We start from the raw sequence: 12811 nt of genomic DNA, 5'->3' as shown, positions 1-12811 counted from the left end.
GGGGGCCCTGAAAGTGCTGTATCTGGGGGTTCTGGAGACTCTGACCTTGTGATTGGGGGGCACGTCTCCTCCGATGACCCCATGTGGAGTAACGCTGTGCCTGTCTCTTCGCCCGCATCTTGGGCCTGTGTTTCAGGTACTTCAGCGGCTGATAGCGTCCAGGAGAGATTAGACTCGACGGTAGGGGAGCCCTTCGGGTGGAAGCTCCTGAAAACGCCAGGTAGGTCCACGTTACGGATGGAAGATGGCCTAGATACCTGGTTCCCAAGCGTAGTGCGTCCGACCTCCTTTCCAGCTCCTCTGACGGCGGTTCCGGACTCGTTTTTACAACCCTCGACCTCTGGAACTCAACAGGTCGCGAAGACCCTCCGTGGCCTCCGCTCCCGTCCGTCGATCGGGTTGTGCAGTATCGTCGGGATTTTCGGAGGGCGGTTCTTTGGTCTCTTCAGAGGGTGAAGCGAGGAGGAGGCGCGGAGGGAGAGGTCCAGGAGCAGGCGGTCCCGCTCAAGGTCCCACTCAAGGTATAGTAGGAAACGATCCAGGTCACCGAGGAGGAAGTACAGGAAGAGTAGGTCCCCCGATGGTGAATGGGTCTTCGTTCCCCGCAGGAGCGAGTTTTAGCGTTCTCCAAGCCGACGGTCCAGGGATTATTCGCCACGAAGGCCCTCGACCAGCCACAAGTATGACCCTCGCTGGGAACAAAGCGAGAAGGCCTCTTCTGGCAGGCGTAAGACCATGAAGCTTCCGGCTCAACCCGCCCAGCGGGGGGAGCCATGCTTTCGGACGGGCAGCCTGGTCGGGTCAGCACACCTGGCTCGGCCCTTGGACTCACAGGAACGGTTTCCTCCGTCGGGTCAGCCCACAGAAACCGCGTCTTCGTCCTCCTAAGATATTTTACGGACGGTAGTTCTCGCCGACACGGCGATTCCCGTCCTGACACCCGGACCTAGTGCGGAGGTTTCCGTCGGAGCAGACCGGTACCACCGCAGGGAGGTGCTCGTTGAGCCAGAGCCGCGGCGCCCGATGGGAGTGCCCGGTGACCCGGCACCTCGGAATCAGGTAGAGGGTGTTGCTGACGACAGAGAAGGTTCCCCAACCGAGGACTTGGCATATCGCAGAGTGATAGGCCTGATACGCAGGCATCATCGAATTGAAGAACCTGTTCCAGCCGACGAGGACTCCTGGAGGTCCAGCCTAAGTCGGTTGATGGAGGCCCCCGTGCAGCAGAAAACCTCCCTGGCGCTGCCTGTGGCCAGAGATCTGGTCCTGGGCCGTGCCCACGTGGACAAGATTGTGGCGGGCAATACCGAGGCTTCCAAGTCACAGAGCTCCTCAAAGTTACTACAGGGAGTCAGGTCCCAAAGTAAGTTTTATGTCCCAGAAGGGCAGCAACCGGGAGCCTGCAAGATAGAGCCTTCCCTGGAAGTTTTGAGCCAGGGTGCCCCAGAAGACAGAGCCACATCAGCCCCGATTTGTTTTTCGCTGTCGGAGGCTGCAATGATGGAAGAAATGTTCTAAGATTTGGTACACGTCGCCTCCTGGTTGGACTGGTGGGCCTCTACTCTGGTAGGTGTGCAGGCCACCTACGACTTGACGGACCCGGAGCACCAAGACCTCCTGAAGGAACTTATCATCTTCGGGGGCAAGACCTTGAAATTCTTGACTTATCAGTCTCTTGCCCTGTCAGCTAACTGGGTATTTCGAAAACGGGATACTATCTTGGCCAAGCTTTCCCGGAAGATCCCGGACAGAGAGGCAAGGGCTTTGAGGAGCCTACCTATGTGGGGTGACTCCCTGTTCCCGTTAAAACAGCTGGAGGAGCTAATGGAAAAGGTCTCAAAAAGGAAGGAGGTGAGCACACCCAGACCTTAACCCGTGAGGAGACCCGCCTACAAGAGGTCAACGTCAGATGGACCCTCTACTTCTCATGCCTCTCCTAGCCTGATGAGGAGAGACGCCCCATCTTCCTCTTGGGCTCAACCACCACAGGCCCCCCCCCCCCCCCCCCCCCCCCCCGTAGAGGAGCCCCAGCAGCGTCTGCCTCTTTTAGGACGGCATATTCAGTGTCCAGGAGAGGACGTTCAGGCCGCTCCTCCAGGAGGAGATAGAGTGGGAGGCCCCCTACTCCTGCCCAAGCCTCAGGTTGGGGGATGCCTCAGATGATTTTGGCAAGCATGGAGGGCTCACGGTGCGGAGCCCTGGACAGTATCCGTACTGAAAGAAGGGTACAGACTCCCGTTCTTAACGGAACCTCCACCTTTGATTCCAGCCAGCCTGACGGAGTGGCTGGCACCCAAGGACCCATTGAAGAGGGCAGCCCTTCAGAAAGAAGTGTCCACGATGTTGGAGAAACGTGCCATGGAAGAGGTCCTACATCCGGGCCCAGGCTTCTACAGCCGACTTTTTCTGGTAGAAAAGGCGACAGGGGGATGGAGACTGGTGATAGACCTGTCAGCCCTCAACAAGTTTGTTTGCAAGACGGACTTCAAAATGGACACCCTGAAGTCGGTCTTGCAGTCCTTGAGGGAAAGGGACTACATGATGACCATAGACCTCAAGGACGCATACTTTCAAATCCCGGTCCACCCCTCAAGCAGGAAGTTTCTCCGGGTGAAGTGGGGTGCCCAGATCCTGCAATTCAAGACTCTCTGCTTCGGTTTGTCAACAGCTCCTCAGGTATTCACGAGAGTCTTCACGACAGTTTCGGTGTGGGCTCACGAGCGGGGTATTCGCCTCATTCGGTACCTGGACGACTGGTTGCTCCTTTCCTCCTCAGAGGGCGTTTTGAGGGAGCAAGGTGTAAAGCTGCTTCAATTCTGCAAGGATCTGGGAATCACGATCAACCGAGAAAAATCGAATCTGTCGCCCTCCACCAGGATAACCTACTTGGGGATGACACTGGACTCCCGACTAGTGAAGGCCTTTCCGTCAGAGGACCGTGTGAACAACCTAGTAAGGATCCTCCTGCCTTTCCTTTCGGGACAACCCAGGAGAGCCAAGGACTGGCAAAGGCTGATAGGTCATCTAGTGTCGTTAGAGAAACTCATTCCCCAAGGGAGGCTCAGGCTCAGGAGCATCCAATGGAACCTGAAGGGTTTCTGGAACCAACTAGACTCGCCCCAAAAATTAATGCCCGTCCTGCCAGACACAATACCCTCCCTGGAGTGGTGGCAGTGTCGGTCGAATACGCTCAAGGGGATGCCCTTCGCAACCGAGCCTCCAGAGATGCTCCTGTTCACAGACGCCTCCAACGAGGGGTGGGGAGCACCTCTCCTCAACGAGACGGTGAGAGGAACCTGGATGGACGAGGAGAAAGGGCTACACATCAGCGTCCTGGAGCTGAAGGCAGTCCAAAAGCTTGCCTGCAGTTCATCGAACTTCTAAGGGAAAACACGGTGGCGTTGATGTGCGACAACACCACAGTAGTCGCGTACATAAAGAAACACGGAGGTCTAAAGTCAAAGGAGTTGTGCGATCTCGCTCTAGAGATCCTGGATTGGGCAGAGTCGAACCAGATAGTGATTTCGGCAAGGTTCATCCCAGGCAAGAAGAACGTCCTAGCCGACGGTCTCAGCAGGATGGGACAAGTAGTGGGAACAGAGTGGTCCCTCCTCCCAGAAGTAGCCAGGCTCATCATTCAAAAATGGGGATCGCCGGTGATGGATCTCTTTGCAACCAGGCTGAACGCACAACTCCCCGTGTTTTGTTCTCCTGTCCCAGACCCAAAGGCGGCCTTAGAAGATGCCTTTCAGCACAAATGGGACAACCTCGACGTGTACGCTTTTCCCCCTTTCACATTGATCAGGCAAGTGCTCAACAGAGTAAGGGCAGCCCGAAACTTAAAGATGACTTTGGTAGCGCCCTGGTGGCCGGAGAGGGAGTGGTTCGCGGACCTAAGGGACCTGGCATGTCTTCCTCCGTGGCCTCTACCCGACAGGCCAGATCTTCTTCAGCAGCCACACTTTCTAAGGTTCCACGACAATCCTCAGTCTCTACGCCTTCACGCCTGGAGACTATCGAGCGGCTCCTGAGGAAGAGGGATATTCAACAGGAACTGCAGAAAAGATGTCACGTTATCTGAGATGGTCTTCGGCAGCGGTCTACCAAGCAAAATGGGCCACTTTTACGAAATGGTTTACCTCAAAGGACATCAAGCCTCTCAAAGCTTCGGTCCCAGATATCGCAGATTTTCTAGTGCATTTCGGAGACGAAGTGGGCATGTCAATTCCAGCTATAAAAGGGGTACATGCAGCCTTGGGCCAAGTCTTCCTACTGAAGGGCATCAACCTGGGCACCTCTAGACACATCTCTATGCTCATCAGGAGCTTTGAACAAGCTTGCCCTCCTCAAACCGCTAGGGTGCTGCAGTGGGACTTGGCAAGGGTTTTGAAAATGTTAAGTGGACCCCCTTTCGAACCTCTGAAGGATATAGTAGACAGGGATCTCACTCTCACGACGGTCTTCTTGTTGGCCTTGGCCTCTGCTAAGAGAGTAGGAGAGATCCATGGGCTGTCTTACGACATCTCTCATTCGAAGGGTGGAGAGAAATCTCCCTCAAGTTCGTCCCTTCTGTCGTGGCAAAAACTCAGAATCCAGCAGTCTGGGATCCAAAGTTCGAGGGATTCTCAATGCCAGCCATTCCTAAGACAGGGAATCCGTGCCATTAGAAAGTACCTTGAGAGGACTGCACACCTCCGGCCTGGTATCAAAAATCTTTTCGTCTCTACGGGTGTTACGAAGAAGCAGGTATCGAAGAATACCATCTCCTTTTGGTTGAGACAAGTTATTGTCAGGGCCTATAATGAGGAGGGACTGCCCCTGCCAGGTACTCCTAGGCCACATGATATTAGCGGCCTAAGCTCATCTTTAGCTTTTGAGTAGAACATGGCGGTGGGCCAGATCCTTCGAGCGGGCACCTGGTCGAATCAGTCGACTTTCACAGCCCATTATCTCAAGGATTACTCGAGGAGATCTTTAGACGGTTTTTCTATTGGGACAGTCATCTCCACGCTCCAAGCGATTTAACGGTGAGGCCCCAGGTACGATCGCGGATAATAAAACCAAGAGACACAGGTTCGTTCCTTTTCACCCTAGTCCCCGTTTCCCTATCCCTGCTCAGAGATAACCACACATATAAATCAAAGAAGACACGTCTCTGCAGCTTCATCACAGGACTCAGTATCATGGAATTTTTTAAAGGGTGAGTACTTAGACACTAACATGAGCTCTTTGTGTAGTTGGCCCTACCTTTCGTTTTTCCGATATTTTATACAACCTAGTTCACATCTATGTTACGAGACGTCCGCTTAGCTGGGTCTGAAGTTCAGGAAGACACTCCCACCTCCTAAAGTGTAAGTCTCCTAAGAAAGTAGTTCTAGGTAAGTCTCTGTGTTGGAACAAATCACAAATTTTAAGTAATTTGTATTTTTCCTAACATACTTACTGAGAACTACTTTCGGGTAATGGCCCTCCCTACCTTCCCCGAGTGCCTTTCTGCCCTTGAAGAGCCTTTTGTACCATCCTAGGAACTTACTGATGAGCGAGACCCAAGCTAACGCCGACCTAGCTCAGGACTACCCTCAGGGCACGTTCTCCTTACTCCTAGGTTAGTCCCCCACAGAAAACGGAAGTAGGGCAGACTACACAAAACTCTGGTCGGTTGAGAGGAGATTCCAGGTAACTCCTAAGAAAGTAGTTCTCGGTAAGTATTTTAGGAAAAATACAAATTACTTGAAATTTGTGATTTTAGTTTGGTTTCTACAACAGTTTATAATCGTATGTACATTGAGCAGAACATTTGCACACTTGTGCGCTATGTACTGGACACAGTAAGGTTACAGTACATTATTGTGCTAAGGTAAAGTTTACCGAGTCGTCATCATCCCCTTACTGTTCTGTATAGTATAAGTTATTCCTATCTATATTCAAATGAACATAAATAATAACTCGGTGCCGTTATCTAGTCAAGTTCAAGATCTAGGTTTATTTCTTGACTGTAACCTGTCTCTAAATGCCCAAATAAATAATGTAATAAAAAGTGCTGGTTATCATTTAAGAAATATTGTGTTTATAAAAAAGTACCTGGACAAAAATTCTATAAAGAAACTTGTGATAAACTGTGTTATTACCAGGATTGACTACTGCAACTCTATCTTCTACGATTTACCAAAAGTTCAACTTAAGAAATTACAAAACATAATAAACAGAGGAGCAAGACTGATGAAAGGTGTCCCACCTAGAGAAAGGATCACCCCTATACTAATCGATTTACACTGGCTGCCAATTAAAGCGAGAATTAAATTTAAAATATGTACAATAACCCACCAAGTTACCAGAACCGGTCATCCAAAATACCCAAGAGAATTGCTACATAATGCACAGCCAACAAATCGTGTCGACACAAGAATAGTTACAGATGGCTTCAAACTGTTGGAACCTAGATTTATGTCTACTTTGGGCTCCAGAGCCTTTAAATATGCTGCCCCGAGACTATGTGATAAGCTCCCACGAAACATTCGAATGATTGAAGACATAAAGGCTTTCAAGAGGAAACTGAAGACTTTCTTATTTCATGAGTCTTTTGACAGTGATGATGTAACAGTAAATGAACAATTCGCCATTTGAAATGATAAATACTGTGAACGAACAAAGTAAAACGACTGTGGAGGTCCTGTAGAGAGTGGGGTTCCCCTGCTGTATGGGACCGGAAAAGCAGCCATCAAAGTAAAGTAAGTATAGTATCTAGTGATACTGTACTGTAACCTAATATTCACTGATACTGTAATGTATATTACAGTAATATTACTACAGTACAGCTTAACTGCACTTACTGTAAATGTTTGGTGTTTTCGTTCAGACAACTGTAGCCTACGCTGCTACTCTAGAAGCATGACGCAACTTGTGTTTGTCTCTTGCGCAGTAGGTTATCTATGCTTTCTTGAACAGAAATGCAGCTTATCTCTCTCTCTCTCTCTCTCTCTCTCTCTCTCTCTCTCTCTCTCTCTCTCGTATATCGATTTTGTTTCGGAAGCATTATTGCATTCTAGAAAATTACGATTATTTGAATAGTTAATTGAGCTTTAATAAAACATATACCGTGTAAATTACGACCCCATGTAAACGGCAAACCCCATAATTTCCTTTTAAAAAAAGCACTTTTATCATATACTCCATGTATAGTAGGGTAGTAGGTTGGCCAAGGCACCAGCCACCCGTTGAGATACTGTACAACCGCTAAAGAGTTTGGGGTCTTTTGACTGGCTAGACAGTACTACATTTGATCCTTCTCTCTGGTTACGGTTCATTTTCCCTTTGCCTACACACACTGAATAGTCTGGCCTATTCTTTACATATTCTCTGTCCTCATACACCTGACAACACAGATTACCAAACAATTCTTCTTCACTCAAGGGGCTACTGCACAGTAATTGTTCAGTGGCTACTTTCCTCTTGGTAAGGGTAGAAGAGACTCTTTAGCTATGGCCAGCAGCTCTTCTAGGAGAAGGACACTCCAAAATCAAACCATTGTTCTCTAGTCTTGGGTAATGCCATAACCTCTGTACCCTGGTCATTCACTGCCTTAGGTTAGAGTTCTCTTGCTTGAGGGTACACTCGAGCACACACTGTTATCTTATTTCTCTTCCTCTTGTTTTGTTGAAGTTGTTGTATTTTTATAGGAGATATTTATTTCAATGTTGTTACTCTTCTTGAAATATTTTATTTCCCTTTTTTCCTTTCCTCGATGGGTTATTTTCCCTGTTGGAGCCCCTCGGCCTATAGCATCCTGCTTTTCCAACTAGGGTTGTAGCTTAGCAAGTAATAATAATGAGGGGACAGCCATTTCAAGGCCAGCCTGTCACTACACTTTTGTTATAAATATTTTATCACATATACTCTTTATTCATAATAACATCTTTACCAAAAGCTCTTAGTATCATTGGTTATCACTTGCATGTGTAAATGAGTTCGTTTGTTCAGAATGATTAGCAATGAAACATAAAAAAAAATATTCTGTTTTAGGCGGCATTTTTAAGAACATAGCATAAAATATCTCTTATTTCATTTATGTTGAATTTCTAACCTATACACAGATGTGTAAATGCGTCCGCTTGTTCGTTATGATTGGCAATGGAATGTAAACTAAGCAATGAATTTGGTTTTAGGTGCGTTTTTAGCAAAAGTATGATATAATATAAAAAATTTTTAATTTACTTTGGATTTCTAAGTATACATCAAAAGCATTTCAACCAATTTAGACAAAAAGGAAGACGATGACAGTGCTATTGAGCTAGTAGTGCAAACAAAAGCAACAGAGATTATCCCCTAGACAATGGTGTTCCTGATGAATTTTTTTAACACTTTTTAATTGTTCAAATGGCAGTGTTGATTTTGATGGTTTTTGATTTCAAGTTTATTGAATTCAGTTTTTTTTTTTCCTTTTTTAAACTTGTTTGCATCATTGTTTTCCTGTATACCATAGTGTAGGTACCGATAACCTGCAAATTTTGAGGTTTCGGACAACCACCACTACCACCATCTTTTGGCAAATAATGTAAACATTCCTAGTTCTCCGAGATAAGGGATCATATCAACTGATTTGATCACAGCACCCAAAATACTTAGCTTGATAAAATACACCCAAAATTTAAAATAAAAGCACATGAATGTTTTATTAAAGCACAATTAACTATTTAAATAATAGTAGTTATCTAAAATGCAATAATGCTTCTGAAACAGAATATGAATATTTAGTGAGAGAGAGAGAGAGAGAGAGAGAGAGAGAGAGAGAGAGAGAGAGAGAGAGAGAGAGAGAGAGAGAGAGAGAGATGCCAGAAAACTTCAAATCTCTCTCTCTCTCTCTCTCTCTCTCTCTCTCTCTCTAATAAATGAAATCTTTATTTCTTTACTAAGTCTCTGTTGAGGCTTTATAATCAAGCACCACAGAGCTAAAAACTATAAAATATCGTGCATCGGCAGTAGCGTACCTTAATAATAAAGGTGAAGGTTAACAACGGTTTAGGCAGGGTTGATCAGCTGATCTTAATGTAAATAATGCTATGTTTTTAATTATAAATACGATACTAAAATGTGGATATTACCTGTATTATTATTGGATACAGTTGAGTGAAACACCAGGGAGAGAGAAGGACGAAACAATATGACAAAGAGACGAGACATAGGAGGCGGTAGCGTGCGTGCGTTCGTTCAGATTGTCCGGGCCTCTCGGTAGCACATTCCCTCAGCCGAATTTACACTAAATCAAATAAATTAGCGAAATCAATGAATTTGGGAAATGCGAGAAGGAATGAAAAATAGGAATGGGAATGCGGGGAATGAGGGATAAGAAAGGCATTTAGTCTAATTTTGCTCCTAACTCCACTGCATACTTTTACTTCATTTTATTTTCTTCAAAATATAATGGCTTGGTCCTTGGGTCATACCCCGCATGTTCACCAAGTTTCGGTGAAATTGGTTCTCTAGTTTTGCATAATGTTGTTCACAAATAAGAAATAAACTTCACAAAATATTTGCCATTCACTTAACATTGCGATTATTTTCAAAGTACATTACTGTTGTGTACTTTATCCAAAATTGTACAGATTTGTCCTTGGGTCATACCCTACATGACACCCATGTTTGGTCAAAATTGGTAACATAGTTTTTGTGTAAAGGTGCTCACAAACAAATAAATAAATTAACACGAAACATACAGGTGGATACATACCCTTCACTAAATTGGAACAGTGTAGTAAACTGGCTACTAATATAGTAGAGACTAGCACCTTTTAGTGATTTCCAAGTATTTTACTTGACAGTTGTCCACCCTGAACTTCATCATGCTTATAGGAAATGGGTTGCCAACTTGTTTTTAGATACATTTAGTGTCATCTGTATGCATACTGTACTAATACAGTATACCATGTGAGACAAAACAAGATTCAAACTAATGAGGTTGACGATGATGTTGTAAATATTAATAAAGGGTGTGAAGGTTTATTTGATATAATGAGAATGTGTCCATGAGAGTAGCATTATTAAGAAAAGCAAGAAAATTGTTTGAAGTTGCTGAATAATCACAGATAACTAATTTCATAGGCATAATATTATTGTATTATCATGTATAAATAAAGGTGTATTTTTATGGCATAGAGAAATTATTTTGTATTCAAGTTGTGTAGTGATCATATTAATGTAGATTACATTTACCATAATTCTAATACTAAGAATGCAAGAATTTTAGCTATTTTACTCTGTAGTTTAAGCTACCTAACAACATTATTGGTCATTCTCAGAGATAGCTATATCCCAAAATGTTGTTATTTTTCACTGATTGTGGAATTTTTCCGTAGCTAAAGTTTATATTGATAACCCATCCATAGTGAGCAGCTCATATTTTTATCACCAATCCTTGGCTTTCTTCCTATTTTGTTGTCCAGCTTTTATAGAAATTTTCATTATCTTTCGACCTCATTCAAGAACAAATTATTCAGTCCAGTCCTGTGTGAGATTTCCGATTTGACTTCAAATTGTGTGTAGACTACATTATCTTTCAATAGAAATACATATAAACTAAAACTTTACTGTAGTATTCTACATGACTTAGTAACTCTGTACGTTCTTATCTTGCAGGAAACCTTAGCCGAGTATTGGTAAAAGCTATGACTGTGGTTGTTGCAGATGCAACAATACCAGAAAAGGAACTTCTGAGAGCTCAGCAGCTGAATATCCCCGTGGTTACAACAGAATGGGTCATTCAGTCCCTGATTGTTGGTAAACGTCTTGGTTATAGTGAGAGTCCTAAATTTATTCATGAGTCACATGGTGCTCCTGGCCCCAGTAAAACAGAAGAAAAGTAATTTCTTCACTGCAGCTTGATGCAAGGGATCATGCTATCTTCTCTAGGTCCTAAGCAGTCGGGGAAAATATCAAAGGGAAAGATGATCTCTGAGTATTTTCTCTCTGCTCAAGAGGTACTGATGAAATTTATCTTGAATTTGTGAATGCAGCTAAAGTTCTTGTAAAGAAATGTATTTTCAAGGCTTGATATTATTTAGAATTTTTCTCTTTTACTTATTTGTATAAACAGCATAACCTTTGCTGTATTTATTCTGTAAAAAAAAAAAAAAAATACTATTAATCATGAAAGCTGGTCTTCAATTTTTATACTGCGGTGAAGATTTTTATGAAAAATAATTTTATGTTGACTGCTATTTAGAATAGCAAAGTCTCTTCACATTTGCACATTCAAAAGTTGGAAGTTATTGAACAAGTTCAATTGTATTTTTTGTTCCCAATGAACTTGTTTTATGTTCATTTTTATAGTTTATTTTTTTTCTTGACCTTGTTGTTTTACTTTGTACAAAGACTGTAAAGTTTACAGTTCTGTGAAAATACTCAGCTAGTCTTTCATATTAGATTTACAGTAATATCAAGCAAGGTAATGTCTATAGTTTATGTTAAATCTTATACAGCAAAGGTTTAGGCGTGAATGTTTTATGATGTACAAGACCACTATGAATATTGTGATGCATGTTTTATTGTAATATGTAAAGCTTTCCACTCTGAGGATAGCAGAGCTTATTACTAAATGTTATATTTTTAGGGAGCTCTTGTATATAAGATATAGAGATTTTTGTCCATTGTTTTTTTTTTTATTTATAGCTGATAGCTATATTAATGTTCATGGGTAGGCATTGTAATCAGCAATAAATTTTGAATTTTTTTATTATTTTTATAGTGCTTAAATCTAAGGCTTTTTACCAAATAAGCTTTCTGGAAAGCACTGCTAAAACAGCTGTTTTCATTTAACCCAGTAGTTATTTACTTTTTATGGTTGGACGTAAGATGAAGAAAGAAGTCATTAATGTTTTTATTTAATTGGAGATTTTATGGATTATATTTAATGAGCAGTTCTGTTCCACCATAGAAATGTCCCTTTTGTTGTATACAGTGTAAATAGAGCATAAAGATAAGAATCTTTGATTATTATAGCAAATAAGGAAATTTTCTGAATTTTCAAGAATTTTCAGTTTATTTCATTGTTATTCATTTCCCCTATTTTCCAGCATTGGTGTTCAAATTATGAGAAGTATGTGCCATAAGGAATGCATCTGTAACATGCATTCAATGTATGTATATCTTGACTTTTTTAAAATAAATTCTGAAAATAAATTTAAGTTACTCAACCTTAACTTCTGCATCTTTTGAAGAGATGCATTTTTTATTTAAGTTAATTACAGCCGACAGGAGAGAGAAATTTTTTATTTTCGTCTACCTAGTGTTAACCGTTTTACCCCTAGGCTATTTGGAAATTTCCAACCCTTAACCCCCAGGGGTTATTTTTTTTTCAAGCACATTTTGCAGTATAATTTTTTTTCAAGCACATTTTGCAGTATATTTTTTTTCAAGCACATTTTGCAGTATATATATATTTTTTTAAATTGCTCTAACAGCCTTAATTTTCGTCATGGAGAGGTGATTGGTCTCATTATCTAGGAAAATGCCTGAAGATTCTCAAAAAATTATCAAAAATATGCAAAAAAAAAAAATTTAAATAACAGTTTTTTGCAAGGGCGTACCGGTACGTCCATGGGGGTAAAGGGATGAGTTTTGTGAAACGTACCTTTGGGGGTAAAAGGGTTAAAAGAATAAAATAATGTTTTCTGTGATATGTGTTACCTTTTGAGAATGGCATTTGTGAGTACAGTATTTTTAAAGTTGGGCTTTATTTTGGACTAGCTAAGTTTTCAATTCAGTTCCATTGCTTAAGGACAGTCAAACATGTCTTCATCTGGCTGTTTTTTGTATTTAG

At 42.8% G+C, this 12811-nt stretch overlaps 1 protein-coding gene across 2 annotated transcripts in view; it reads left to right on the top strand.

Moving 5' to 3' along the window:
* Nucleotides 1-12165, top strand: part of LOC137623335 (TP53-binding protein 1-like) — a 315782-nt gene extending 303617 nt beyond the window's left edge. For both annotated transcript variants that reach the window (XM_068354144.1, XM_068354143.1), the window contains exon 13: nt 10630-12165. In XM_068354144.1, the coding sequence (XP_068210245.1) occupies nt 10630-10856 (227 nt within the window). In that variant the 3' untranslated portion in view covers nt 10857-12165. The remainder of the gene's footprint in view (nt 1-10629) is intronic.
* The last annotated feature ends 646 nt before the right edge of the window (nt 12166-12811 follow it).

The sequence above is a fragment of the Palaemon carinicauda genome, chromosome 30, assembly GCF_036898095.1.
Source record: "Palaemon carinicauda isolate YSFRI2023 chromosome 30, ASM3689809v2, whole genome shotgun sequence".
Lineage (NCBI taxonomy): Eukaryota > Metazoa > Arthropoda > Malacostraca > Decapoda > Palaemonidae > Palaemon > Palaemon carinicauda.
Note: the sequence above shows the minus strand (reverse complement) of the source record. Positions and strands in the feature narration are given on the sequence as shown.